This window comes from Aspergillus puulaauensis, chromosome 4 (genome assembly GCF_016861865.1).
Source record: "Aspergillus puulaauensis MK2 DNA, chromosome 4, nearly complete sequence".
Lineage (NCBI taxonomy): Eukaryota > Fungi > Ascomycota > Eurotiomycetes > Eurotiales > Aspergillaceae > Aspergillus > Aspergillus puulaauensis.
In genome coordinates, this window is record NC_054860.1 from 2,085,534 (window position 1) to 2,112,366 (window position 26,833).

The window sequence follows — 26,833 nt, forward strand, 5'->3', positions numbered from 1 at the left end:
TGTATACGAGCCGACCAGCTTGGGGGAAATCCGGATGCTCGGCAGATGCAAATATTCCAAGCCGACTTCCCCAGCTTTTTCTGGCAGGAATTCTCCGTCAAGAGCAGGGAATCAGGTCGATCCTGTGCGTTTGACTGCGGGGAAAGTCTGCATCCCCACATTGTTTAGCTTGGCTGTTCTACCCCGGACTTTGTAGACCGTCGCCTTTATTCACTTCACGGAATGGAAAGACGCAGAATGAAGACAGCTCGGAGAGTCAGGACGCGCAAGGTCCAGTGTCCCTTCTGTCCCAAGACGTTTACACGCACTGAGCATCTGCAGCGACACCTCGGGTCTCGTATGTCTGGCAGTCTCAACATTAAGCAACCTCTAACATCTCTGCAGATGGAGTGGGAAAAGCTGTCGAATGTCCTGAGTGTGGAAAGGAGTTCATGCGCAAGTGAGTCCCTGATCTTGCGAATACCACAGCTCGTACCGTATTGACTTGACGTATAATATAGAGATGTGATGAAGCGCCATCTTTCCAAATGCCAGCTCAAACTGAAGCCGAGCAGTCAATCCGTCCACAGCACAAATATCCCAAATAAACCAAATATACCGCAGCAGGACAACCTCCCTGACGAACTCAGCGACACCCCGACTCTCCAGCCAGGCACCTCAACAACCCAAACCCAATCCAGCGCCGAAACCCAGTTCCTAATTCCTGAGACACCCACGAGCGATACAATCTGGAACGATCTGAACTTTGAAAGCGTGCAATTCCTGTTCGACCCGACGTTCTTGGACCGAGACGAGGATACCCGCTTGCAGCAGATCGCGCCGAGTGGGTTCGGGGTGCCGTGCATCAATATCGACCCGGCTGATACGTTTAATTTTCTGGAGAGGATTTCCGAATCGTCTTCGCTTGAGAGCCGATACGCGTGCTCGCTGTATGAGAGGGAGTGGGCGAGCCGGGAGTTGGAAACATCGGTTGCAGCTGTGATTCCAGAGAATTCTGGTATGTCATAATACCATTTGAATTCCCTTCTAATGCTTATATCTAGTAGCTATTCACTCGTTGGATCGAATCTGCCCTCTAATCGAGACAGCACACGAAATCGTGCAGCAAATAGAAGCCGTTTCCCAGACGTCTGCGATAACACACAAATGGACATCGCAGCTAGAAAAAGATTGCACCCGCTTCTTCAGTCCCCGGAACATCGAGCGCTTCATCCGCATCTACTGGATCGCATGGCATCCGCATTACCCGGTCATCCACAAGCCAACATTCTGCACAGCAGATACCCCCGTCCATCTCACGGCGGCAATGTGCATCATCGGCGCATGCTTCTCGCCGAACGAGAATGACCGGATCAATGCGAAACTGTGGCTGAACAGCGTCGAGGAAATGGTGTTTACGAATCCGTATCTTGGGGACATTATACTTCTTGACGAGGCGACTGTTAATGTCCGTGAGATTGTGCAGTTGCTTCAGGCGGCGTACTGTGTTTCGACCTTTCAGATTAGCGAGGGGAGTAAAGTTAGCCAGAGGCGGATTCGGAGACAGCGGTTTAATATGGTTGTTTCTGTGAGTCTTCAACGAGGTACCTTCGTTACTATACTAATTCCAGTCTTCTACTTAGTTGGCAAGAGACCTCAACCTCTTCAACATCACACATCGGAATCTCGACAATCTACACGAGAATGACTTTTGCTGGGCCAGTTTCGTTGCAAATGAGGAGTGTATCCGGTAACCTCGATTCCTCCTTCATATATGTACCCCCATCTAACAAGTTACAACCCAGGACAATGCTCTTCGTCTACATCCACGACACAGCCTTTGCAATCTTCACCAACTACCCACCCCGCACAAGAATCCAGGAGATGTCCCTAGACATGGCGTGTCCAGAGGCATGCTTCCAAGCGTCCTCGTCCCGGGAATGTTTCGCAGCAATCAAAACATGGACATCGCACCCGCTGTGGAAATGCAGAATGGGGCTGCGCGAAGTCGTCGAGGTCGTCCTTTGCTCGGATATAGCCACCGCTCCTGAAACTGAAATCCTGGAATACCTGTCCCATTTGGGGATTTTGAATTTGTGGATTGTTTGTTCTGGTACCCTACCTCCTACTTAATACTTTTCATATCAAAGACAACACAACACTAACCATGGATGGAAAGCTTTAATATCTGAAACACTCCAGATAAACACCCTCTTTAGCGCAAACACCCAGATCCACCTGCAGCCTATGCGGCGCGCAATCCATAATTGGAAGATCGCGTGGAACCAGCGGTACCTGATCCAGGACAATTTCGGGCTGCCGAAGGAGGAAGAAGGAGGACAAGAGCAAGATCGTATTCGTATTCCTGCACACCCTGAGGATTCCTGGCGCCGCGTAGGGTTTTTTCGGAATGCGTCGGAGTATTGGCTGCTTGTGCATGTGTTGATAGAGAGGGTTGAGGAGCAGCAGAGGGGGAGGGGTGGTGGGAATGGGAATGGGATTGGGAGGCCGTATACGCCGTCGAGGTGCGATGAGGCGGCGATGGTTGATTTGAAGAACCTGATCGCGGAGCATCATCGGGGTCTTGGGTTTGGATGATAATGTTTACTTTAATTTCTGGACTGGGCTCATTCATAAAACAAATTGCATTCATTTGCTAACTGGCGTGATTGATAGTTAATCCACTCTAACCAATGTCCTCCTAAATGGTAGGTAGGTGGTAGGTATTGTCAGAGATACAGAGGTAGATACATGCCATTATCCCATCTTCTCGATGATCCGCTCACAGCATTTCCAAATGCGAGCCCTGTTTCGAAGTTCCCAATAGCCAGGACGAACCTCCCCAACATCCGGAATCGCAGAAGCGTCACGCAGAGTCTTCGAGAGACGAGCGTAGTTGAACCCAGCAGTAATCGGCTCTAACATAACCTCATTGATAATCTGACGAAGTCCACCAGAGAACTCCTCAATGAACGGGATGCCGTCGAAAAACAGACGGTTCAGCATAGGGTGTTCGAGGGTCATTCGCAGGGTAGTCGAGTTAGGATTGTCGGTGAAGGGATCGCTGCTGCTCTCCCTTGTAGTCGTGCCACATACAGATACCATTCCCGAGTGTATCTCGGCGGCCATCTCGGGGTCGGACTCGGTCTCGTCGCCGGCGTCCATTAGAATATCCGAGCGGCGATACGGATACGGATACGGATAGTTGTCATTGTGGTTCTCAATAGGCACGGCAATTTCTGCTGCATCGTACACGAAGTCGGAGAAGTCGGTGTACTTGAAGGGGTCTGTCACAAGCCACTGTGTTTGTATGTTAGCTACGCTACTATGCTCATGCAGGATGTATCTGGAATAGTACGTACCTCGAGGCCGGGGGTAGGTTCCCACTCGTCGTCCTGGTATAGACCCGCACCCTCATACATGTCATCGCTCCAGTTAACACAAGTGCGTTCCCAGTGCTGTCTCATCAAATCGCCCAGGCGGGACACTGACAAGGGCTGGTCGGGGTTCTGCCTGAAATGAACAGCGAGCAAAATTAACCAACAATGATCATGTATGAGATATCCTGCATCGAAGGGCAACATCATCGGCTGTCCATCTTGACGGTCAATTACCAGGCCACTTCCGGGGACATATACGCCCTAATTGCGGTGTTAGTAGGCTTCATGGAGTCAGGGCTGTTTGGGAAGCTTGTCTTACAACATCAGACAGGTAGTGATTTTCAGGGCAGTGTGATTGCATGACTATCATGCGGCAATAAGCAAGCCACTAGGATTGGGGTTAGCTTTGCAATGTGTTTTGACTGTACAAGTGGACTTGCATCAATGTCTGTCTGACTTAGCTTCTGGCCGTCGTAACCTAACAGATACTGGCACCAGTGTGCGTGCCCGGACTCGATATCGGAGTCTGAATCACTCGAATCGCCCTTACAAGTACAAGTGTCGTCCCACAGAAGGTCAGGATTATCGCCTCTCTGGGCAGTAGAGAGTGAACGAAGCAAGCAAGAAGAAAGAGGGCAACCACAGAGATTGCAGTAACGGACCGGCATATCGAAACACGCCCCGGGCAACCAACCGAGTGGTAAGATGGTGGTGAGGAGAGAAGGAGAGGAGAGAAGAGGCAACAGAAGTGAGAAGTGTTTTGAAAACCAAAACAACCATGGACCATGGACGACTAAGCTGAGCGGAAACTGACAGAATTCACGTCCATGCACGGAATCCTCGGCGTTGTATAGGGCGCACAGCCCTAAACAGCGACGTTGCGGCTGGTGGACATGCACAGCCGCACCAACACCAGGCATTCCAGCTTCCCCTCTACAACTACCATAGGAGAAAACACCATGGTCGACCATGGACGAAATGCAGAATATAGATGGCTCTTCATACATCTGCCCAACTCGGAAGCTCATTTAAGACCCAGAATACAGTGACTTGGTGACCATGGACACCGGCAATTACTAGGTTTGTCAGTTAAGTGTCTGCCGCAACTTCTAACAGTCCATGCTGACCATGAGTTTAAAAGTTATGTCAAGTGAGAGGCATCTCTGGATGTCCCCGTCCAGCAGCAACAGTTCCGAAGTGTACACTGCTTATCTATCTATTCCCATTGTCTCTAGACACAAATGGTTTAACAGTTCTCAAAATCATCGGCATCCCGCCCAAGACCAACTTCTTCGCCTCGTCAAGTAGAATCCTACTACTCAAGACACGCCTCTTTGGAATCAACGAAGATCCGTCCTCCTCCGGATAAAAGCGCGGGCGTATCGATCTCTTTCATGGTCGGTTTGTAGGATCCTATCATGGAGATGAAGCGTTTCTTCGGGACAGACTGTAAAGAGGAAAACGAGACGGGATACAACAGAAAATGGCATCCTCTCTGGCAATCTTGTTGAATTGGACTTTCGCGTATATCGGGCGTAAAGCCGAAAGCACTGTTTCCTCTAACTGTTGCCTCTGGTTAACTATTTGACTGCCACCACACTTTTTGTGATCCTCAAGAATCTTGATGCAGGATGGTCTTGCTGGTGGAATTCTGTGAAATATTACAATTCTCGGCCGAGTCTTGACTGGAAAAGCGAAGCTTTCTGTTCCTCATTTAAAGACAGAATGAGGTGCTGGCCCACCTGGCGTGAATCGTCCACACCATCTTGTTCTATACGGCCTAAAGAACAGCCTCCCGAGCACGCCATTCTCAGCGCGGTTTCGAGATTTACCCATGCCTATGCCAGAAAGGGGAAATCTTACGCCGGGCTAGTAGAAGCTCCTGCCATGGTTGACTATAAATAATAAAGACTGGGCTCGAAATGCAGGACGGGGTGAAGCATGCATGACTGCTTTCAACCACTGGTATTGTTCGACCATCTCGAGCTCTCTGCCTCATGTCATCTCTATCTCATCGCTCCGGAGATGCTATAGTCCCACCGCTCTCTCAAGCTGTTGGATATGTAGTCGTCGTCGGTCTTGGTCTGGCCTTTGCGCTAGGAATGATAGCGGTGACTAGGATTCTCAAGCGGACGGTGGGGGAGGACAACTCCAAGATTGAAACGTATGCCTTACTCACCAACATATTTCCCATTTCTCACTGGCGATAGGTTTATGGTCGCAGATCGCCGAGTCAACACCGGCCTTGTAGCATCCGCAGTCGTCTCAGTACGTTGGCAGTCCGCTATATGGGGTTTACTCTAACAAGATGCCTAGTCCTGGCTCTGGAGCACCGCCCTACTCAGTACCGTGATGGTGGGCTATACCTACGGCATCAGTGGTCCCTTCTGGTATGGTGCAGGCTGTGCTCCAATGATTGTCTGTTTTGGGTATGTGGGAATCGTCTGCAAAAGCCGCGTCCCTGGGGCACATACTATTCTGGAGATCATCCGCATGCGATATGGTACGGAACCCTATCTGGGAATAGAGTAAAGTAACTTACACGGTCACAGGGAGAGTTGCTCATCTGAGCTTTATGTTTCTTGCCGTGATCAACAATCTTTTCAACACCTGCAACATGATTCTAGGAGCATCTTCAGCTATTAGTTCTCTGTGAGTATAAGATGTTTGTTGAGCGGCTTTATGAACTGACCATCGACTATAGTACCGGAATGCATATCATGGCGTCGACATTTCTTCTCCCGCTGGGTGTGGTAATCTACACTCTTGTCGGGGGAATAAAGGCAACGTATGTTTTCCCTAACACGTTTTACTTTTCTACTGCGTGGCTGACCATTTAGTTTCTTGACGGACTACACCCATACTGTCATCATCCTAATTCTCTGCTGCTATCTAACAGCCAAAACGATTACCTCGGATGAGATCGGGTCAATCAGCAACCTGTTCGACCTGGTCAACGCTGCCCAGAATGACCACAAGGTCGATGGCAATTTCCAAGGCTCGCTTCTCACCATGACATCCGAGCAGGGGGTCATCTTCGCCATTATCCAGCTCGTGTCCAATTTTGGTGCAGTTATTGTATTCCCTCCTAGTCCTTGTCCTGCCATCCGATCCATGCTGATATCATTGTAGATGGATACAGGCTACTTCGTGAAAGCCTTCGCTGCGTCGCCTTCTGCTGTTCTTCCAGGATATGTCATCGGAGGCATCTCGTACTTCGGTATTCCGTGGGCTCTGGGCACGGTTATGGGGACAGCTGCACTCGCCTTGGAAAGCTCTCCTTCCTTTCCAACATACCCCCGAGTAAGCAGCATTCCATTGCAATTTGTTTTAATTTAGTCCAGCACTAACTATATCACAGGCAATGACAAGTTCCGAAGTTACAAACGGCCTAGCCCTTCCCTACGCCGCCATCGCTGTAGCAGGCAAGGGAGGTGCCGTGGCCGTGCTTCTCATAACCTTCATGGCCGTCACATCTACCCTCTCCGCCCAGATCATCGCCGTCTCGTCCATTGTCGCATTCGATGGGTACCGCACCTACTGGAACCATAAAGCCAGCAACGACGAGGTAATCCTTTGGAGTCGAATCGGCGTCGTTATCTTCGGAGCTTTCTCCGCTGGATTCACCGCAATCCTCCACTATGCCGGCGTTGATATGGGATGGACTCTATACATGATAGGTATACCTCTCTCCAACTACTAGCACCAGTTATGTAGTTACTCATTACTTATAGGCGTCGTCACATGCCCCGGAATCATCCCACTCATCAGCACAATAATCTGGAACCGCCAGAGCAAAGTCGCCGCCATCGCATCCGCATACCTGGGCATGGCCACCGGCCTAGCCGTCTGGCTCAGCACCGCGTACCGCTTCTACGGCGAGGTCTCGGTTGCTTCAACCGGGGGTGCACTCCCCTGTATGTATGGCACTGTAGCCTCAGCACTAAGCCCGCTCTTGTACACAGTCGTCATTACGCTATTTCGCCCGGACAACTTTGATTGGAGCAAGCTCCAAACTGAGTCGCTTAATGCTACGATGGCGCTGACTGATGAAACGCGGACGACGCATGCTGGCGCTGGCGCTGTACATGCTGAGGGGGAGGGCGTGGGTGAGGGTGTAGGTGTGGAGAAAGAGAAGAGCTATCAACGATCAAAAACATACGCGCTCTTCTGGGCCATTGCTACCTTTTTGGGTATTTGGGTTCTCTGGCCTTTGCCAATGTATGCGGCGAACTATGTGTTCAGCAAAACGGTGAGCTTCTACTGCTATTTACATTACATTCCTATCAGTTAAGGTAGCTGATTGGTTTTGTTTAGTTCTTCACGGCATGGGTGGCCGTCTCGTTACTTTGGCTGTGGATCACTTTTGTTGTCATCTCGGTTTACCCCGTTTGGGATGGTCGACGCCAGATTACTGAGGTTGTGGCTGGTCTGGTCCGGGGAATGAGGTAGTATGGTGATGGGAGGCCTCGCTTTATAAATATAGAATCACACCTATATAAGCTTAGCGTTAACGTATTTATTAGGTGATCCGCCCACCCATAGTGATCCGCCCACCGCCTTAAAATCTTCCACGCTTATTAAACTTGAAGTCATCACCAACAACGCAATTTTTTGAATTAGGAAATAATTTAAATATAGCTAGGTACAGGACAATGAGTTCTCTTATGGCCCAAAGTTCCACAGTTAGAACACTTAGGGGGACGTCGTCTTGGCGCAGTTGAAGATCCTGGAGCACCATTATCGGGAAGGTGTATAGAGGTATTCAAAGCCTCATTTCTCCGTGAAATTAGATCTCTAGCCTCTTGTACTGAGATGCCTTCATTAGGTGTCATTTGACGTTTAGATCGTTGCTTTTTAAGATTCTCTGCTGCGCTTTCAAGGCGGAGAAGGCGGTTTTCATGAGCCAGAAATTCCTTATCATATAGTGCCTCTTCAAAGCCTTTTTGCAACTGTTGTAGGTTATGAATAGCGTCATTTACAAGCGCCTCGGAGGCCTTGTGTATTGAGTTTTGGATTGATGAAGTTTTTCGACGCAGGTGTCGAACTGTATGAGGCGTGGCAAGTATAGAAGAGGCCTGAGAACTCCGGGGCCCTGTTGGGGGGGGTGTCGGGGTAGATAGTACTATACTAAGCTTGCTAATAACCCGTTCAGGATTAAAAGGGTTGATTCCTGCAGCTGCAAAGCCGCTCTTGATATTCTGATCATTAAATATCTTTGTATAGGCTTGGGGATAGGCCTCTAAGAAGTCAAACTTGTCAATATGGTGTTTGCCAAGTCAGGATCTCAATTCAATAAGGCCTCCATATGCCCGCTTTAGAGGCCCAAAACAACCGACATCTAGCGGTTGAAGAAGGTGAGATGAATGCGAAGGCATGCAAAGCGGTATAATATCATTATCTTGACAGATCTTATCGAATTCAGGTGTTAGATGACTTCCATGGCCGTCTAGAACTAGCATTCGATATCGGGCCACTATACGGGGTGTAGTTGTAGGAATAAAGCAGTTTTGAAGCCAACGAAGGCCTATTTCATCGGTTGTCCAGCCATTCTTGCTAACCTCAATATGCCAGTCTCCAGGGATGCGTTGCTCTGAATACCAGCCCTCAATATAAACCTTTCCTTTGAAGATAATCGTGGACGGGATAGCCCAACCTCTGGTGTTGATACATTCAATTATAGTCACCCATTCCCGGTTCCCTGGCTGAATAAGATAAGGCTTTCCAGGCATGTCGCGTCTTGCAACTACTCTTGCAGTTGCAATAAGGCCCATCGCGAAGCCAGTTTCGTCGAAATTATAGATATCATCGGGGAGGATGCCTTTGTCATTGCAGATAGTTTTATAGGTATTAAACCAGTCCATAATAACTTTAGGATCCTCACACTGTGCCCGCTGTCGATTATAGCGTCTTATAAAACGAGATTTTAGCTCAGGATGACGCTTTAGGAAGTTGGTGACCCAGTTTCCCCCTAGGGGATCCGGAGGGGTTGCGGAATCTGACTGGAGTATAATCTTGGCCATTTCCTGGATGTGAGAGTGTCTTGGGGCACATCCGCGCTCATCCCTGGATATAATCCATTGTACTAAGTAATCCTCTTGAGTTTTAGATAGCCTCATATTCTGGTTGTAGAGTTCTTGCTGATTTTGTTGACCCTGAAGTCGATCTCGGAGCGTACCACGCGGAACATTAAAAACTGCTGCTGCTCGACGTACAGACGCGATTTCGTGGTTTTTTAACGCGTTTATTGCAAGTTGGATCCTGCCCTCTTGCTCAATTAATTCTTGACGCGATCGACGATTATTTCGTGGCATGGTGGATAATTAAACTCAGGGTGTTGGAATGCGCTACCAAATATTGAAGGGGTGGGCGGATCACTATGGGTGGGCGGATCACCTGATAAATACGTTATCAGGCTGGCAGTTATAGTTCCGCTGGATAGACTTATCGCCCCGTGTAGTTGGGCAGTTTAGGCGTAGTCGGTCATGCTGCCTACCACCGACTACATAAAGTAGTCTGGTCATGGCGCAATTCCACTCTCCCAGTTGAAATCCGACAGAGGGCGCTGAGGAGCTCTGCGAAGGTCGGACTGGTTACCACCTTGGATGAGGATGAGTTGTCAATATAACTTCAAATATTCTAGCTGGGGTATATTGGATCAAAACACAGATGAACGCTAATCCCTCACTGAAGGAAACGAATGCAAAATTCCAAGCACCAATGCTGGAAAGGAACAGATGCACGATAATGAAAGGGACTGAAATCATGACTTCCTCTTCACCCCAACAATAAACCTCGAAAGCGCCTCCCTCTCCCTTTTCATCGCAACCATTCTCGCATCCTCAATAACCCGCCCCTCCAACACCCCGTCTTGTCCTTTCCCTTCCCCACCACCTAGTCCAAACGGACTAACAACCTTCTTCTGCGTCTTGACTCTCTTTTTCACCCCGGCCCCCTTCCCAGCACCCCAAACAACAACCCACTCCTTCACCCTGGCCCCATCAACAAGTTCGTATCTCGCACAGATCTTCGAATGCGCACCCACATCCGCTCCCCTCCCCACAAAAGCCTGGTTATCAACCACAACCCCAGAATGAAGTCGCGCCCCAGGCTGAACCGTAACCTGGACCCCAACCGTGACGTTCGACGAGATCACAATAGCCTGTTCCTCTGCAGAATCACCACTTTCACCACCACCAAGTTTCGGGGAAGAAGGTGTAGACGGCCCAGGAAGAGCACCGATAACAGTCTTCTCCGCGATAATGCACCCGTCGCCGATTCTCACGGGGCCCTCGGTTGCGCAGATCCGGGTGCGCGGGTGGATGATTGTGCCCTTCCCAATTGAGACGGTGTAGGGGCCAACGAAGTTCGCGCTATCGGAGATTGTACTGGTGGGATGGGCGGTGATTTGCGCGGCCGGGGGTCGGGGCGTGGGGGAGGATTGTGTTGATGAGGATGGGGAGGGAGCTGCGGAGGGGCGGTGGTGCGGCGGAGGTCGGAGGTGTTGCGAGGATGAGGGGGGTTGGCGCGGTTGAGGCTGGGGCTGGGATTGTCTTGGGTCCATTGGTGGCGTAGTTGGGTGAGGTGAAGTGAGAATTGAGATGAGGTTATAATATTTAAGGCTGTGGTTAAGGTTGTTGTTGGTGTTGACTGTTTTGCAGCTGCCATTGGCGCTTGGCTTGGTCACGGGGCGGCAGCGGGACCCAGATTAACCAACGCTGCAGGTCCAGGACCAGGGATCGCCGTTCCTTCAGCTTCCGCATGGCCTCCGGCTTTTAAATGGCGGATCTCGATTTCGTTTGGGTTTTCCATCATCCTTTGTACAATGCATGATGGGCAGTACACAAGAAACCCCGCAATTGAAGCAACGACGGGCCAGCTCCAAGAAGTCGCGGAGCGGCTGTCGAACGTGTCGGTAGGTGGGATTTTCTGCATTCTCCCTGTGGTACTGAGTACTGACTCTCATGATAGGGTACGCCATGTAAAATGCGATGAAACCCCGGGATCTTGCGGGAATTGCACAAACACCGGCCGCACCTGTGACTACGACCTCCAAAGGCTCCCTCGCCTAGGCAGAGCCACACCCCAAAGGAACGAAAGAACTCAGCTGGTTTTGCCAATGAAAATTGCAGATGGCGTGCGCTGGGCGATAACCTCAGATGAACGGCGATGCTACTCATACTTCCAACATCACACAGTCCCCACGCTCTTGGAAATCTTCGATTCGCCCCTCTGGCAGGAACTAATTCTCAGAGCAAGCATATCAGAGCCGGCCGTTTACCATGCCGTTGTGTCTTTGAGCGCAGTCCACCAAGACATAGAGAAATACGGAATGGCGCTACCGGGGCAGGACCTGCAGAACGACTGGCATCGGTTCGCACTCGAGCAATGTGGGCGGTCATTTTCTTTGCTCAGCCAACGCCATTTGTCCCAAGATCCGAGGTTTCGAGAGATCATGCTCCTATGCTGTTTGCTGTTTGTTATAACGCAACTACTGCGAGGCCGCTATGATGAGGCCTTTCAACACCTACTGGGTGGGTTGAAAGTTCTGAATGAGGCGAGAGCTACGGGCCGCTTCGAGGGCCCTCTCGCGCAGTGCATCATGGCTGCATTCAGGAGCCTGGAAACCCAATCTTGGGAATATGGGTTCAGACGAGACTCGTCCATGGGCGAGCGTGATGATCAAGCCTACTCACTTCGGGACTTCGGAGACTTTGGTAGTCTTTTCGAGGCACGCCAGGTTCTTGATTCCCTCGTGCGTGCAGCGTTCTGCTTTTCCACACAGTGTAAAGACCTATCGGAGGAGGACATTCTCTCTGATTACGGGCATTTACACCAAAGACAGCTGCACCTCCTCTCTCAGTTGAGTAGGTTTGCCGACCGCTTCGAGTTATTTTGTTCTCGCAGCAAACTTAATCGAAAGGGGCAAAGGGCGGCGGATATAGTGCGCTTGGTGTGTTGTAGCCTCGATATCCCGGTCAAAACTGCCCTTATACGGGATGATTCTACGTTGGAATACTATATTCCGGAATACGAGAAACAACTCACAATGGTAGAAGGAATCTTGGACAAGCACCCGGAGCGCCCGAGCGTCACGCTAGACACCAGCATTCTCCCGCCGCTATACTACGCAGCGATGTGGTGTCCAGACTACAGCGTCCGATGCCGTGCAATTGCAGCCCTTCAATCCTGGCCGCACCGCGAGGGTGCGTTTGATTCTAATTGGATTGCTTTCCTGGCCTTGCAGCGAATAAAGGCGGATTTAAAGGCCCGGCCTCAGCCAGACGTCCTAGCATACGTGTCGAGCAAACTACCCAACCCGAATAAAAGCAGGCAAAAGAGCCTCGTTTACGATGAATTTTCGATTGACGATGCCCTGGGTTCGATGAAGATTATGGAAAGCTGGCCTTGTGTCCAGATCACTAAACAATCCATGGCCAGCGAAGACAGTTGATTAACATTCAAACCAACTGTAACTATTTAGCTGAAATCAAATCAGCCGCCTTATCAGCAATCGCATAAACCAGTGCTTGATAATGCGCAGTCACTGGGAGTGGCAGGATGCTCGCATCCACAACCCTTAGGCCCTCTACGCCTTTCACGCGAAGCTCTGTATCAACTGCTTTTCCCATTGCGGCTGAGCCGGCAGGGTGGTAGAATGTGTTACCGCCTGCTTTTACTCGAACATCGATCTCATCGTCCGTGGGGTCGACACCGAGCGGCTCGAACCCGGGACGCGGCGCCTCAGCCTCAACGATCTCCTGGCCTTCGGGAGTGTCCAAAAGGAGGGTCGCGACTTGTCGGACCCCAGCTCGGATTACAGCGCGGTCGAATTCCGTCGCATAATAGTTTGGATCAATCAGAGGTGGTGTCATTGCCGATGCCGATGCCAGTGTGATGCACCCTCGTGAAGTTGTCGCCATTCCCAAGACCATAGACGCGATATGCGTGCCATCGATTGGGATATCAACACCCGAGATAAGTGCTCCTGATGGCGCGTAGGCGATGAGTGTCTCTACATGACAAGCATCAGGTGCCAGATAATGGTGTCCCTCAACTTCGGTCTCACCGTCTTGACTGAGTGCCCTGATCAGGTCGTCGTGAGGAGCCTTTACAGTGGCAACCCAATCGCAGGGAATGCCAAACCCATATGCAGGGCTGTTCCACAACGGCGTGCCCATCGACAAACCTTTTCCCGGACAGCGCAGCTTCCACCACTGCGCGAACGCAAAATGGTCGTGGAAATTCCGTCCGACTTGCGGTGCATCTAGGACCATGTCAATTCCGTGCTTTGCGAGTTCGTCCTGTGGCCCAATCCCAGACAGCATCAACACCTGTGGTGTATGGTATGCACCAGCAGAGATGATCACTTCCTTTGTTGCGTGGAAAATCTGGCCTCCTAGAACCTGTACTCCTTTTGCGACTTTCTTGCCCGTCTCATTTTCCTCGATGAGGACCCTCTGCACCATTGTCTCCGTCATAATAGTAACTTCAGGCCTTTCACAAATGCCAAAAACCTCACTCGCAATCTGCCGTTTCCCGTCACGCCAATCCTCAACCAACTCGCTCAACCCAGATGGAGAACCCGCATTTGCATCTGGAATCTCCTTCACACCCAACCTGGTCCAAGCTTTCCTCAACGGCTCCCTGAGCGGATAGACTCGCTCTCCACTACTCCCTGAAACTGAAACATTATGAATTGGGCCGTCAAACCCATGGACACCCGTATCAACAACCCCTTCCCTATCCCCACTAATACAATAACTTTCCATCCTCTTAAAATGCGGCAGCAACCCTTCATAACTCCACCCATTATCTCCCACAATCCTCGCCCACTCATCATAATCCGCCGCGCTTCCACGCGTCCACGTCCCGTAGTTCACCGCTGAGCCACCACCAAGCGCCTTGCCCGCGCTATTGTAGCACTCCCTGTTCCCGAGGTGAGCCTGTGGAACAGTCGTATACGCCCAGTCTAGGGGAGAGAAGTGCGCGCTGAAGCATGCCAGCGGGGCGCTTGTGAGTGGGTGGCCCGCGACATTTGATCCGGCCTCGATTATCAGGATTCGTGCTGGGTCTGGTGCTGAAGCGGTTAATGATGACAGTCTGCCGGCGAGCGTACTGCCTGCGAGACCGCCGCCGATTATGATGTAGTCGTGGTCGGGCATTTTGGGGTTTCCTTTTTTCTCCTTTTTGATTTTTTTCTCAGGATGTTGAGTTTGTCGATTTTAAAGTTTGTTGCTACTTGCCAACAGGACCCGACTTTATATACAGATATCCCATTCCACCTCACCATTAACATCGTAGACAGTTCTACAATCAGATAGCGCTGCAGTCATGGAGCCCTTCCTGAATCGCATCCAATTAATCAGCTCCCACAGTCTTTGTGTAGTGGATTGCGGAACAGGAGTAGATACTAGATATGCACTCTGATGGAGTACCTTATACTAGCAGAGGTATTAAGCATTTAGCATAACCGGGTATTCACCCTACCGGGCTGGATACGTCAACGCCCAACGGTCACGCGGACATGTCGAAATATGGGGCCCACAAGGTATTTAGGTGATCCAATAAACAGTTAAAATTCTTGTGGGACGGTGGAATCTATGCCTCTATGGCCGTTGCAGATTGTGGGCTGCAGCCGCCGCGCCATTCCCGTCCCCGTACGTAGGGCTCCTCACTCTTCACCCTCCTAATCCTCGGTGTCTGCGGGATGCACGAGTTGAGGAATAAACACTACTTTCTAGCTATGAAGTGGTGATACGATATGTGAGTCAGTCATCTAGTGGAATCTCTACGATGGTGTGAGTAATGACTGCAAACTGGGTTAGGGCAATCCGTTGTTTCTATTTTCAACGCAAATAAAGCGGGAAACCCCCCACACACCCTGTTGAGACAAAAACAAAGAAAACATTATAAGTTCGTTCCAAAAGTCAAGGTTTGTATCCAAAAATGCAGTCTATATGTATGCATTAAATGTACATCTTCACATACAAGGTACACCACCAACTCTATCAAACCACCGCGTACCGTAATCTATCTAATCGAATTCTATAACTGTATCCAAATTCACCGCTTAACCAAAGGTATAGGCTGCTCTTCCCTATACGGAGGCGTAGCATCACCCACAGAAGAATCTGTCGGATCCCCCGCCTTAGCCCCAGCGCCTATCTTGTTTTTCTTCTTGAGCCACCAGAAAACGGCACCCGCCAGCAGTGCAACACCGCATACACAACCGACTACGATCCCAGCTATGGCTCCGCCTGACAAGCGGCTCTTGTGCTTGGAGCTGTAGGGGTCGGGCCAGTTGGGGACAGTAGTACCCGGTTTGCGGGTGCTGGGGCCGCCGCAGAAGGACGGGATGTCGGATTTGGATTTTGCTTTGGAGTCGAAGAGGTCGTGGAGGGCGGGTGTGCAGGGCGGGTTGTAGTTTGAGGTGATGTTTATTCTGTCGACGTTCTTGATGTAGGGGAGGTCGACTCTGGGTTTAGAGATTAGCTTGGGGCTGGCTTATATTGACCGATAAGAAGGGAGGAGTGGCATGTTAGACTGACAGTTTGACGTTGCCGTGGACGTCTATGGTTGATCCTTCTTGGAGGGTGGAGTAGATTTCTGAGTCCGCGCCGGTCTCAATATAGATTGGGGCATTGGTGTTTGCGACGGGGGAGATGTTTAGCCTGGATGGGGCGTTAGTTCATGCAAAGATTGCGTGCAGGTTGGGCTAGTTACCAGGACACTTCGCCAGAGACATTGAGATGGCCGTATAATGTATGCAGTGTGGTTAAATTGACCTTCAAGGAATCGGATCCATAAAGGTGTAGACCAAGTCCACTCTTGTGACCCGTAGTCTGGTTTTCCACGCCTACGGTGTGTAACTGAGGTATTGAAAAGCTAGGGTATTCAGTCAGCTTCTAAACTATCAATCAGGGCAAGTTTTGGTAAGGGAAGGGATTCAGACTTTGAAAGACTGCCGTTGACACTGATGTAACGTGCAGATTCCAGAGCAGGGAGATCAACGTCAATTGTTGGGCTTCCATCCGGCAGCCTAATTTGGCACCCGGCTTTGCTGCAGAGGTAGAGGCTCGATGTTACGTTCGCCAATGACCGTAGGTCCACGCTGTCGGCCATAAGTCAGAAATCATCTCGTACACGTATGTAGTTTCAAGAAGTTTACCTCTTCCAGGGACCCTGAATGTGAACCGAACCGGCGTTAACAAGGTTTCCCAAATCCGCTGTACTCTTGCTGGAAGACGTCGTCAATGTCACTCGGTCCGCCCTCTGGACCTTTGGTAGCTGCACGTCGGGAACCGCGTGAAGCACTACGCTGCCGATAGATTTCGCATCCGGCAGCCTAAAAGAAGTCACACGCTTGGAGTAATTACTAGAGCCCATGGAGATCTGGCCAGTAACATTCGCAACGCCATCCAGAACGAATCGGCCACGGTAGGTCGACGATATCAGAATATCGCCGACCAGGGTGGTGCAGCCATCAGAAAATGACTTCAAATCATCTTGGCTGTTCACAGTCAGGGCGTTATTGCCAGAGTTTTGGCTGGAGCCTGATTCAGTGGTGTGGCATTCTTGGGCCAGGATTCCTGGGGTGTGGAGTTAGCGCCGTGCAACTATCCAAGATATTAATAGGGGTAAGAGAGTCCAACCGAGCGGAAGTCCCACCGCGACAAGAATGATCGGCAGTAGAATCCGGAGCGGATTCATGGTGCTTCGTGATGGCGGAGCTGGCGCATCGCGGGCGCCATGAGATAAAAAGGATCGGGAGGAGAGTCGAAGTCTCTTTTTGAGTAAGAATCAGATGAATGAAATTGAGCCGCTGGGGGCGGAGTCTGGGACTAGTCTGGGGCCAAGGACGCCTACGCGCCCTCTGGGGCCTCTGGTGAAATTGTCAAGTGTGAATCCATGATTCATCGTGCGCTTTCCCTTTGGTGCCTCTTGGCGTTCCAGTCCCTGGAAGTCTACGAGTCTGCGGGAGGGAAGAACGGTAACTAACGCCTAAAGCCAAGTCCTTCTATTGCCCGCAGGGTATCTCAATCACATAGCACATTATATACATCACAACCTAATTCTTCACCTCCTGGTCTGCCTCTTCCGTCCGCTTAATCCCGTTCGTCTTCCTCCAAGCCCAGACTCCCTTATCAACCTCTTCCCTTGTCATCCCATCCCGAACAAGCATAAACGTCACCCCCAGCTCTGTCTCCACATTGCGATTGCGTGCTTCATCGTCAAAGAACAGCATATCCTCATAAGCAATCCCGCTCGCTTGGTGGATCCGCGCAAAGTGCTGTGTCTTCGTCGCAGGGAAGATCTGGATGTACTCAAAGTAGTCAAGGGCCCTCGTTGTCTTGGCTTTGTTCGTCAACGGCTTGTCGCTGAAGTTCGGAATTATGTGCAGTGCTTTCAGCATGTCCCTGGCGAGGTCCGGAGTATGGGTGCGCGATGCGAGTGCGAGCGGGATTGAGCGCGATTTGCAGCTGTGTATTATGGAGGAGACGGCGGGGTAGAATGCAAAGGATTCGTTCCATCTAGTACTCGATCATTAGATATCTAGAGGTTTGTGGCAATTATCGGCTGCGAGGATGCACTCACTTGTCTAGACAGCGGGAGTTGTTGTCCTTTGCCTTGATCGGGGGCGTGACATGAGTGTCGACCCAGAACGGCCAGAGTGTGTAATCGAGATCGAAGGCGATCAGTTTTGGCAGTGGCAAGCCATCAGTGAACGTGGATGGAGCGTTGGACGAGTCTTCTATCGGGGCTGCGGTGTTTGTTCGTCTTGCGCGAATCATTTTGTCTATCTATCAGACTCGAGCGGCAGGCTGTACGGGCGTCTATTGGTGTAAAGAAGGTCGGTCTAGAAAACCACGATGAAAGGAATGTGACACGAAGCAAACGTAAGACTTTTTGTGGAATGCAGAGGATTGTCAGTCTGATCAAAGTCCAAATTCTTAGAATTTGCGGGGGATTTCCGATCACGTGGGGCGCTGTCTCAGTGCCCTAGTATGACGTTGTGAATAACTTCATAACTTTATTCACTACATGGCATCTTGCAATTGTATTCGAAATTTCATTGCTACTTGGCATCTGCTAAATACAAGCCCAGTCACACCCATATTCCTGAGTTGATCCGTATCCCAATTCAGCTGGCCTTGTTGTTTTTGTGTGTTTTGCGCTTTTTTACGTTCCCCAAGTTAAAGTACATACATGTGGGCTGTCAACATCAAGCTGGATAATCATCTCACAAACTTCAGTAACTACCTCAATTCAGAGGCGTGTAAGTGAAGCAGCGAACCGTATCCAAGAATTTCCAGATCTGCTGGTGATTCTCTGCCCCCTTGATTGTCAGTTCGTATGCCACGGAATCCCAATCAGAAGCATAATGAAGGATGCGAGCCTGCTGTTCTTGATCCAGGATACCATTCGCACCGACCGCTTCGGCAATAATGCGGCGCCAGAGGTTGAAAGTCAACCCGAATCGCCAGCTTGACTTGCGTCCTTTTTGAGAAAGACTGGCACGCGTGTTACCCTTGCCACCAGTGGGGCGACCAGTTCGGACAGAGCCAAGTTCAGGGCCAGATACATTTCCAGCTCCGAAAACAGAACGCTCGGGAGTAGTGTCGCGCAGAGAGTTTAGCTCGAGGCATCCCTCGTTCTCGGGCTCTGGAGTTGCTAACTTGGGTGTGGCCGGTCGATAAACCGGCTGGAGAGCAGGAAACTCTTCGTCAAATAGCTCAGTTCCCGGGTGAAAACGGCCCTTAGAGAAATATGGGGAGAAAGCCGGAGGAATTGTGTACTGAGGTTGTGGGTGGAATTCCACGGATGATGGAGAGTGCTCAACGATCAACTCTTCTTCTGCGTGTCCTTCCTCTTCCTCTTCCTCTTGCTCTTGTTCTTGCTCTTCCACATCATGTTCCTCGGTGACGGGAAATTCTTCATTAGCTGCCACATCCTCGGATGCTTCAACTGCGCGGTCCCTATCTTCCAAGAGAAGTGCCCGAGAAACTACCATCATCTTCAGCGCAACGGTGGCAATCTCACTAGCGTGAAGGCCCTCATGCTTAAGAGATTCAATGCGCACACGCTTGGTAAGTCTGGTGTGATCGAGCTCTAATTTGTTTTGCGACTTATGCTTTGCGGCCTCGTCAGTCGAGTCTTCATCGTCAGATCTGTTGCCCTCCGAACCACCCTGGGCCCTAGATTTATATTGACGAATCGCCTCAGTCACATCGAGGAGGCGCTTAGCGTGACCCGTGAACCCATCAATGGGTTTCCAGATGATACTCCTGTCTCCTCTAGCCAACCCAGGAATGGCAGACGCTTTGCCATGAGGAAGGAACTCCAAGAGTTGTTCAGAAGAGCGCTGTGTGGCGAGCATTCGAGATAGATGCACCGCACTGCTATTCTTGACTTCGATTTCTGATAATATGAAGTATGGGATGGAACGGAGTCCTCGAGTACATGCGTATTGCTTCAGATCATTGAAGGTGATGTTCTTGCTGGCTGGTACTGCGGTGGATCCAGCACCTAGTACAACAATATCCCCGTTAACTTACAATGCAATTATCACCAGCTGGATTAGTGGGATATCCATACCATTTTGACGAGCCGCTCTGCCAACCTTGCTTGGGGATTTCTTCGCACAGCCGCTTTTGCAATCCCAACTAGCCTTCACATCGATCTTCAGTGCCGCAGTTTCCTCCGCAAGCGCCGCTTCCTCGCCGTCTTGCACATCGGTGGAGAAACCGTGGTCCTGACGAACGATCGTCTCTGCGTCCGCCTCAAGGAAATCAAGGTCACTTTTGATGTAACCACGAGCAAGGATTTCCAAGCCAGCAGCCCCAATCGGATTACCAGCCAAATCAAGTTTCTTGAGCATGTAGCAGTTCTTAAAAGAACCCAGAAACAACTTCCAAATGGTCTTCTCCTCTTCGGTGACAATGCGGATGTCATTGCGTGAAAGATCAAGCTCACGAAGGTCACCACCGCTGCTGGCAATGACGTCTCCTAGCTTGAGGAGGGACTGCACGGTGAGCTTGTTGTTTTGAAGATGGAGCTCAGTGACCTTGGCAAGACCGAGTGGGTGTTCTGCATCGCGGCAGTTGATGCAGCTGATCAGGTCGTCAATAAACTCGGCGAAGCCGTCATCAGTGAGACCTTTGCCTGTGAGGTCGATCTCGAGAGTTGGATCGCGGGCTGCAGCCTTAGAGCCAGAGCCTGGGGCCATTCGTTTTTTCTGAACTTTATCAGCATCTCTTGACTGTCTTTGAAGCTAGGGAAGAGTAGCTAGACAGTGTGACCTACCAGGTCCTTGGAAACGACGTGGCCAGCTTTGACGCCGCTGATCTTTCTCTGTAGAACACCACATCGTCAGCTCATCTGATCCAGAGAATATATACCCAAATCCAATAGAACATACAGCGGAATAATTCAACTTTCCCATGATGATATTTCGATACCTTGGTGGCACGAGTAAATGTGTTGTGTTGTGTTGTATCGCTTCAGCCTGCATCGTGAAAAGAATCAGCTCTGATCATATCCATCTCCAATCCAACGAAATACAACGAACGAAGCAAGTTGAAATATTAAGTATAAAGCCATCACAACCCCTAGATAAACAGGCAATTTCAGAACAAGGCCCGCTGCGCTGCACGCAGACACGCAGATGCACACGGGCTCTGACGCGCCGAGAAAGGGTATACAACACGGGTCCGGCCAACCACGGCCCATTCACAAGAGCAACATACCTTTGGTGGTGAAGTTCCCGCAGTAGAGGCTACCAAATATAGCTAAATATGAAGCTTTCTTCCTCTAGCTAGAATGCTGGAGAGATAAGGTCGGATATGGTTGAAAGAGGTGTGGGATAGAGGGTGAGGGCAAAACACTGCGTTTCTCAGGTTATATTAGTGCTCTGGATATAATATCTCTTTTGAAAATAGATAAAGATAAGGAGTAATGAGCTGCTTGTAATGCATGGCTGTACTCACGTTGCTTTGCTTCGGTTGTGTTGACCTCGTGATGGTAATCCTGATGGATCAGGGTAGAGGGTAAGTATGGTGGGAGAAAGAGAAGGCCAGTAAAGGGCTGAGCGGGGGAAGCAAAATAACAGGCCTCATATACTAGAGGAAAACACTGTTGCCGGGCAGAGGCCGCACTTGCAAGGCTCTGCTTTATTGGGGCGTGACTAGGATATTCACTCACTCACTTAAATCACGCATCTCTATCAGGGAACAGGTTAGAATCTTCCAGGGTTAGAATCTGTTCACAAATAGAGTACACCAATAGGTAAGCTGATATTTCTGGCCATCTGACACTCCAGTAGCTAAATGAATGGAGTCTGTGAGCTCTACTGTCTGCCAGGTTCTTTCACTTGGATGTGGAAATTCCATTGTAGTCTCAAGCATCTTTAACATAACAAATGCAGCAAACGCATATAACTCCGTCATTATGTCGGCGGTCAATGACATTCTTCTCAAATTTCAAACGGTTAAAAGAAATCAATTATGTCTTTGAAATCGTCCAGCAGGGCTGGGTCAATTCCTTCCCAGCCCGTTGGTATAGAAGAAGCAACAGGTACGTCACACATCTGCGAGTTTTCAGCCTCGTTCCCTTCTGTAAGCTCTTTCTCTCCTTTTCTGGGCAAATCTGTTTCAATACCGTCTGGCTCCCCACGGTTCTTTGCTCTCTTGTTGTCGTCATTGGTGGTGTTGCTCCTGTCAGCCAGCTTTCGCTTCTGTCCCCCCAAGCCGTCGGATTGCGGAGGCATGGAACACAATTTCTGCGGCTCAGGGCTTACAAGATCTACTAGACAAGTCTTAGCAAAGCCATAATTTGCCGAAGGTGACTCCAAGGTCGGACGCCCCCGGAACGAGACCTCATCAGCATCGATCCAGTCGTCTCCGAGCTCATGAGGGGTCTTGGAGATACCCGGCGCTTTTTGAGAATCACGATCCAACGAGCTGATGGCATTTCCGAAGAATTCAGACGGTGAGGGCAAGTCGTCGAAGCTCTCGTCACCATAGTCGCTCGAGGAATCCGCGATAAGGGAGATAGGGTTATCCGTGCTAGGAGTCTTCAGCTGGGATGACTGCTGGCTGTTCTTCACTTTTTTCTGTTGCTTAACAGATTTCGGATCACTCTTTGATATACTTGCTGACAATGTCAGCTGGTTCGATCCTGCTGTGTCTTGATAAGCCCCGTCAGACTTCTTTCTAGTGGCCTTTGGGGGATTGCTCAAGCCCTCGCGACAACAGTAATGCTTGCACCTACTGGGTTTAGCAATTGCCACCCAAATGTATGCAAATTCCTTACGATGTTTTGTCTTTACACTTATGATTGCATGCCCATTTGCCGTTATCCAGCTTTCCGAGTTCCCGATCGACGCTGGCATTTGCCTTTGCCGCTGCACTTGACTTGGTGTCTTCGCTCTGTGATGTTATTTTCTGGTACATTGTGCCTTTAGAGGGTACTGATGGTTGGGGCCCTGCTTCCCCATCATTCCAGTCATCTAATATCTCTTAATTCCAGTCAGACTCATTCCGTATATCACTGAATCAGTATAGATCTGGGTATACTACCTGAGCCTAACCACTCTCCGAATAACAAGTCATCAGTATCGAACCGTTTAAGCTTATTGGATGATTCATTGTTGCAAGGCTCTGTAATCGGAATTTCCTCATGCTCGGGCTGTTTGGGAAAGCACGACTTTGGGAGATCCGGTCTCAACGTCGCACAACGTGAGGTTCCCGCTTCAATTTGTTAGTCACAAAGACCACGCGGCCGTGGGACTGAGGAGCAGACCAATTTCATCACACATAACATGACAAATTATGTATTGGCCATGTTGCTTCAGTTCTCCGCTTAAAGATATCTCATGGTTCTTCTGGAGCTTGGCTGCACTAAATATCATCAGCATACGGTACCATCAGAATACAATTTCAGTTGTATATATACCTTAAACGTCGAAAGTCAATTAGTCGGCCGTCAGAAGTCTCTGCAATGAAACAAACATAAACCGGCCGCCTCTGGAAGAAACTCGGACACTTCTCGTTCATGAATGCGATCTCCACTTTAAAGCGCACTGAGACAAAACGGCCTGGCTTGACGTCCTAGGGAAGATTAGCAACTTCCAGCAAGACTCTGAGAGCCTCTGAGGATACCTTGCCCATAATCTTCACCGATACTCGTAGCTTTGGGAATTCCGCAAGACGACCCCGCACTTTCACTCCAAACGGCGGATTCTTGCTCAGCGCCATGTCGATGCAGTGCGGCTCGGTGTCTTCCAGGGCTTCTATACTATCAATTCCAGCTGCCACTAACTTCCTCACCGCAACAACACCAATCTGCTCAATTTGCTTCATCTGAAGGGGTGAACCATCCCAAACCTTTGCTGTTAAACTCCTGGCGAGTTCCAACGCATTTCGGATAGTTACCGAATCTCCCAGGTGAACCTGGCAGTCAATCACACATCGAATCAGACGATTAACATGGGAGAATACAAAGTTTTTGTCCTGCTGAAAAGTGAACTTGTGTTTCTGGAACTGCTCGTTAGTCGGAAACTCAATAGCACCCAGTTCGGACTGGATAAGGAGGGATATCTTGTGAGCTGGGAGCGCGATGTCGACATTAATAGGGTAGGCGAGGTCACTTGAGCGGTTTATCTCCTTATACACCGACTTCTCTCCTGCCTTGAGTCGTACGTCGCGGAATTCTTCGGCCTGGGATATAGCTGCAAGCTACAGCGTATCAGTCTAACTTTCATCCCAAAAGTTTAGGCGATTTACTTACAATCTCCGCCACACCTGACTGCGACTTCAACGCAAGGAGCGTTTTCATCGTCTCGAATCGTACATAATACCTTGCCATGGCATCTCCAAATGGCGTGGACTTGAGGGTGTTGGACGCGACTAGGTCACATTCCTGGAGTAACTTGATATCCTTTTCGCAAATCTGGCGAAGCATCTCGTCTTCGTCGTCCCGGTTGGCGCTCTCCTTGAGTTTATAGTCCATCGGGTTCCTCCTTAGTCTGACAAACAAGAAGGTACCCGCTAGCCAGGTAGTAGCTGAATCTAGACTGGTTACATTGCCGAGCCCTATCTCGGCATTCAGGTGGTCAATCAAGTTTAGGTGCAGGCAGCTCTCGAGACTCTCAGATCCAGATACTAGCTTTTCATAGTGATGGACTCGTTCCTTTCTGGTCAGAATTACCGCAGTTGCGGTGTCGTCAAATTGTGGTCGGCCGGCACGACCGAGCATCTGCATTACTTCAAGGTCCGAGTACTCCTGGCAGCAACCGTCTTGCCATCCTACAGTGTTTTTGATAATGACTAGATGGCAGGGGAGATTGACGCCGACAGCGAGAGTTGAAGTACAACATACAAGGCTTATTTTGCCTTCGATGTATCCGTTCTCGACTTGGTGTCGGTCTGCAGGTTCAAGGCCGGCATGGTGAAATGCAACACCAGCAGCTGTTGTCGCTGTCCGAAAAAAGTGTCAGCATCGATACAGATGGGTATAATCCGACTCACTCTTTAGATCAGTGTTGCAAACCTGCATCGGCTTACTTGGTCCCTTCCATAGCCGCGCTGGGTGGTTAGACGTAGACCACAACCGTGCAAGTTCCTTTGCCGTAGTGACTGCAGAATTCCTGGTACAACAAAATATCATGATGGGCTTCTTCGCCGAATGTGTGCCAATGACATCAGCAAGTCTACGATTCAACAGTGAGCCTGTGCATATATGCAGAAAGATTGAGGGCTTACTTGGAGTTAAGCAGTTTGTCGAACGCAAAGTCATTACCATGAGACTGATATCCATAAACAAATTTCTGCAGCTTCACCGGACGAAACTCCTCGCCGAAGTGCTCTCTATGTGCCGGAACGTGCTGGCTAGTGGCATTCTTACCTAACCAGGTCGCAATGTCTTCAGAGTTCGGGATAGTGGCGCTTAATGCAACAAAGCGTACATTGGACCCAATGGTTTTCATTCGGGATACAACCGCTTCCAAAGTAGCGCCGCGAGCTTCTTTGAGTGTATGAACTTCGTCAATGAGGAAGAGCTTGACGAGCTGCATAAGCCGGACATGATCCTTCCACTTCCGTGTCATGCTGTCCCACTTCTCTGGAGTGGTTATGATAATCTGGCTATTCTGGACATTTCTTAGCTGGGAATGATCCGTATCGCCCGTGAGCTCGGCACACTGGAGCCCAAGTAGTTGGAATTTTCGACTCCAGTCACGAAACCTCTCAGAACAAAGAGACTTTGTCGGGGCCTGGTAAACGACTTTGAATTGCTCGTCTTTCAGGGTATTCAGCAGGCGGCAAATCGCCAGCTCCATAATGACCGTCTTACCGCTCCCAGTTGGGGCAGCTAGCACTACGTTGTCATCGCTTCTGTAGATAGCCTGGAAGCACTTGGACTGCACGGCGTTGAAAACAGGGAAATGGAACAGCGAGCGATAATTGTCCGGTAGTTCACGGACCGACAAGAGTACAATACCTCGAACAGAGACAGGTATATCTTGAAACGGGTTGCTCGGGTCATGGTGTGAGGTTGGAAAATCAGTACTAGGCTCGACATATCGCTTCTCCACTCCAATGGAATGTACTTGAGGAGCCCTGTTTAGTCCCAACGTCCCACCAAGATCCCGATCGGTTTCTCGAAATCCTCCAGTCGTCCTTCCACTCTGAATCCGCGCTAATGGGCTCGAAACTTCCCTTGTATCGATATCAGACGAACTCGAGGGTATACTTCGATGGGGCGTGACATGCGGGCCTAAGATTCCAAAATTAGCTCACATTCTCATAAAAGAAACACAGTTTTAGTGCCTTTAGTGGCTGTTTAGGTACAACTGGTATACCAACTCACCATTGAAGAAACGAGAAACCTGTTTCGGCTGTTCCACTTGTCGGTGATACGAAGAAATCAACGGTTGCTGATGATTATTCGCTTTCCCATCCGACTGGGCAAGCAGTTCAAGGTCTAACCAGCACGAGCGTAAAGGTTAGACATCTATCTTCAACCATTGACATATATATATATATATATGTAGGACACTGAGAATCTCACCAAAAGCATCAAGTTGTACATCCTCGTCCTCAAACACCTCATCCTGCTGTATGAGCGTTGACAGAGCAGGTAATTGAATAGTGGAACCGGGCTGATATGACAAGGTTCCATTTTCCTGCCTATAAGATTTATGAAAAAGGGAGGACGACGATGACAATACTTGTGATCCCTGGATGAGTTTCTCGTCAATCACGCCGTTGGAGTGTGGTTGGGGAGATTTTGGAAACTCAAGCGGCCCTTCTGCCCCGGTCTGGCGGGGTATGGAGAAGGGTTTGTTGACTCTTCGTCTCATGATGGTTAGAGATGGGTCTGATGGGGTGCCATTGGGAATATGATGGAATGGGGATTGATACAGTGAGGTGATGAGGATGGGAATGGAGCGGGCTCTACAAGACATCTACGGA

General features: G+C 49.9%; 11 protein-coding genes across 11 annotated transcripts; 3 read left to right on the forward strand and 8 right to left on the reverse strand.

Annotated features, from left to right (window-relative positions):
* Positions 1-237: 237 nt before the first annotated feature.
* APUU_40845S (FTFMHR domain-containing protein) lies at positions 238-2,577 on the forward strand (the record flags this gene model as incomplete). Its single annotated transcript, XM_041703962.1, has 7 exons — positions 238-337; positions 385-439; positions 501-997; positions 1,044-1,567; positions 1,623-1,729; positions 1,785-2,092; positions 2,159-2,577. 7 exons carry the CDS (start codon positions 238-240, stop codon positions 2,575-2,577), a joined length of 2,010 nt encoding a protein of 669 aa, XP_041556595.1.
* Positions 2,578-2,736: 159 nt separating this feature from the next.
* Positions 2,737-3,401, reverse strand: APUU_40846A (uncharacterized protein; the record flags this gene model as incomplete). Its single annotated transcript, XM_041703964.1, has 2 exons — positions 2,737-3,279; positions 3,342-3,401. The coding sequence occupies 2 exons, from the start codon at positions 3,399-3,401 to the stop codon at positions 2,737-2,739; spliced, it is 603 nt and encodes a 200-aa protein (XP_041556596.1).
* A 1,955-nt stretch (positions 3,402-5,356) lies between these two features.
* On the forward strand, positions 5,357-7,811 carry APUU_40847S (sodium:solute symporter family protein; the record flags this gene model as incomplete). Its single annotated transcript, XM_041703965.1, has 11 exons — positions 5,357-5,523; positions 5,570-5,627; positions 5,676-5,862; positions 5,912-6,011; positions 6,064-6,147; positions 6,200-6,437; positions 6,492-6,662; positions 6,721-7,039; positions 7,094-7,276; positions 7,325-7,611; positions 7,677-7,811. The coding sequence occupies 11 exons, from the start codon at positions 5,357-5,359 to the stop codon at positions 7,809-7,811; spliced, it is 1,929 nt and encodes a 642-aa protein (XP_041556597.1).
* An 827-nt stretch (positions 7,812-8,638) lies between these two features.
* APUU_40848A (uncharacterized protein) lies at positions 8,639-9,673 on the reverse strand (the record flags this gene model as incomplete). The annotated part of the gene is made up of 1 exon (XM_041703966.1): positions 8,639-9,673. The coding sequence occupies one exon, from the start codon at positions 9,671-9,673 to the stop codon at positions 8,639-8,641; it is 1,035 nt and encodes a 344-aa protein (XP_041556598.1).
* Positions 9,674-10,122: 449 nt separating this feature from the next.
* On the reverse strand, positions 10,123-10,923 carry APUU_40849A (transferase hexapeptide domain protein; the record flags this gene model as incomplete). The annotated part of the gene is made up of 1 exon (XM_041703967.1): positions 10,123-10,923. One exon carries the CDS (start codon positions 10,921-10,923, stop codon positions 10,123-10,125), a length of 801 nt encoding a protein of 266 aa, XP_041556599.1.
* A 265-nt stretch (positions 10,924-11,188) lies between these two features.
* APUU_40850S (Zn(II)2Cys6 transcription factor) lies at positions 11,189-12,813 on the forward strand (the record flags this gene model as incomplete). Its single annotated transcript, XM_041703968.1, has 2 exons — positions 11,189-11,274; positions 11,331-12,813. The coding sequence occupies 2 exons, from the start codon at positions 11,189-11,191 to the stop codon at positions 12,811-12,813; spliced, it is 1,569 nt and encodes a 522-aa protein (XP_041556600.1).
* A 22-nt stretch (positions 12,814-12,835) lies between these two features.
* Positions 12,836-14,524, reverse strand: APUU_40851A (GMC family oxidoreductase; the record flags this gene model as incomplete). Its single annotated transcript, XM_041703969.1, has 1 exon — positions 12,836-14,524. The coding sequence occupies one exon, from the start codon at positions 14,522-14,524 to the stop codon at positions 12,836-12,838; it is 1,689 nt and encodes a 562-aa protein (XP_041556601.1).
* A 901-nt stretch (positions 14,525-15,425) lies between these two features.
* On the reverse strand, positions 15,426-17,072 carry APUU_40852A (uncharacterized protein; the record flags this gene model as incomplete). Its single annotated transcript, XM_041703970.1, has 6 exons — positions 15,426-15,837; positions 15,911-16,033; positions 16,086-16,247; positions 16,315-16,473; positions 16,531-16,951; positions 17,015-17,072. 6 exons carry the CDS (start codon positions 17,070-17,072, stop codon positions 15,426-15,428), a joined length of 1,335 nt encoding a protein of 444 aa, XP_041556602.1.
* Positions 17,073-17,430: 358 nt separating this feature from the next.
* On the reverse strand, positions 17,431-18,154 carry APUU_40853A (Mg-dependent acid phosphatase; the record flags this gene model as incomplete). The annotated part of the gene is made up of 2 exons (XM_041703971.1): positions 17,431-17,893; positions 17,958-18,154. 2 exons carry the CDS (start codon positions 18,152-18,154, stop codon positions 17,431-17,433), a joined length of 660 nt encoding a protein of 219 aa, XP_041556603.1.
* A 470-nt stretch (positions 18,155-18,624) lies between these two features.
* Positions 18,625-20,805, reverse strand: APUU_40854A (uncharacterized protein; the record flags this gene model as incomplete). The annotated part of the gene is made up of 4 exons (XM_041703972.1): positions 18,625-19,889; positions 19,959-20,598; positions 20,667-20,714; positions 20,782-20,805. 4 exons carry the CDS (start codon positions 20,803-20,805, stop codon positions 18,625-18,627), a joined length of 1,977 nt encoding a protein of 658 aa, XP_041556604.1.
* A 1,044-nt stretch (positions 20,806-21,849) lies between these two features.
* MER3 (putative DEAD/DEAH box DNA helicase (Mer3)) lies at positions 21,850-26,721 on the reverse strand (the record flags this gene model as incomplete). Its single annotated transcript, XM_041703973.1, has 11 exons — positions 21,850-22,627; positions 22,674-22,878; positions 22,940-23,110; positions 23,163-23,260; positions 23,316-23,470; positions 23,522-24,097; positions 24,150-24,838; positions 24,890-25,071; positions 25,124-26,135; positions 26,229-26,342; positions 26,430-26,721. The coding sequence occupies 11 exons, from the start codon at positions 26,719-26,721 to the stop codon at positions 21,850-21,852; spliced, it is 4,272 nt and encodes a 1,423-aa protein (XP_041556605.1).
* Positions 26,722-26,833: the final 112 nt, after the last annotated feature.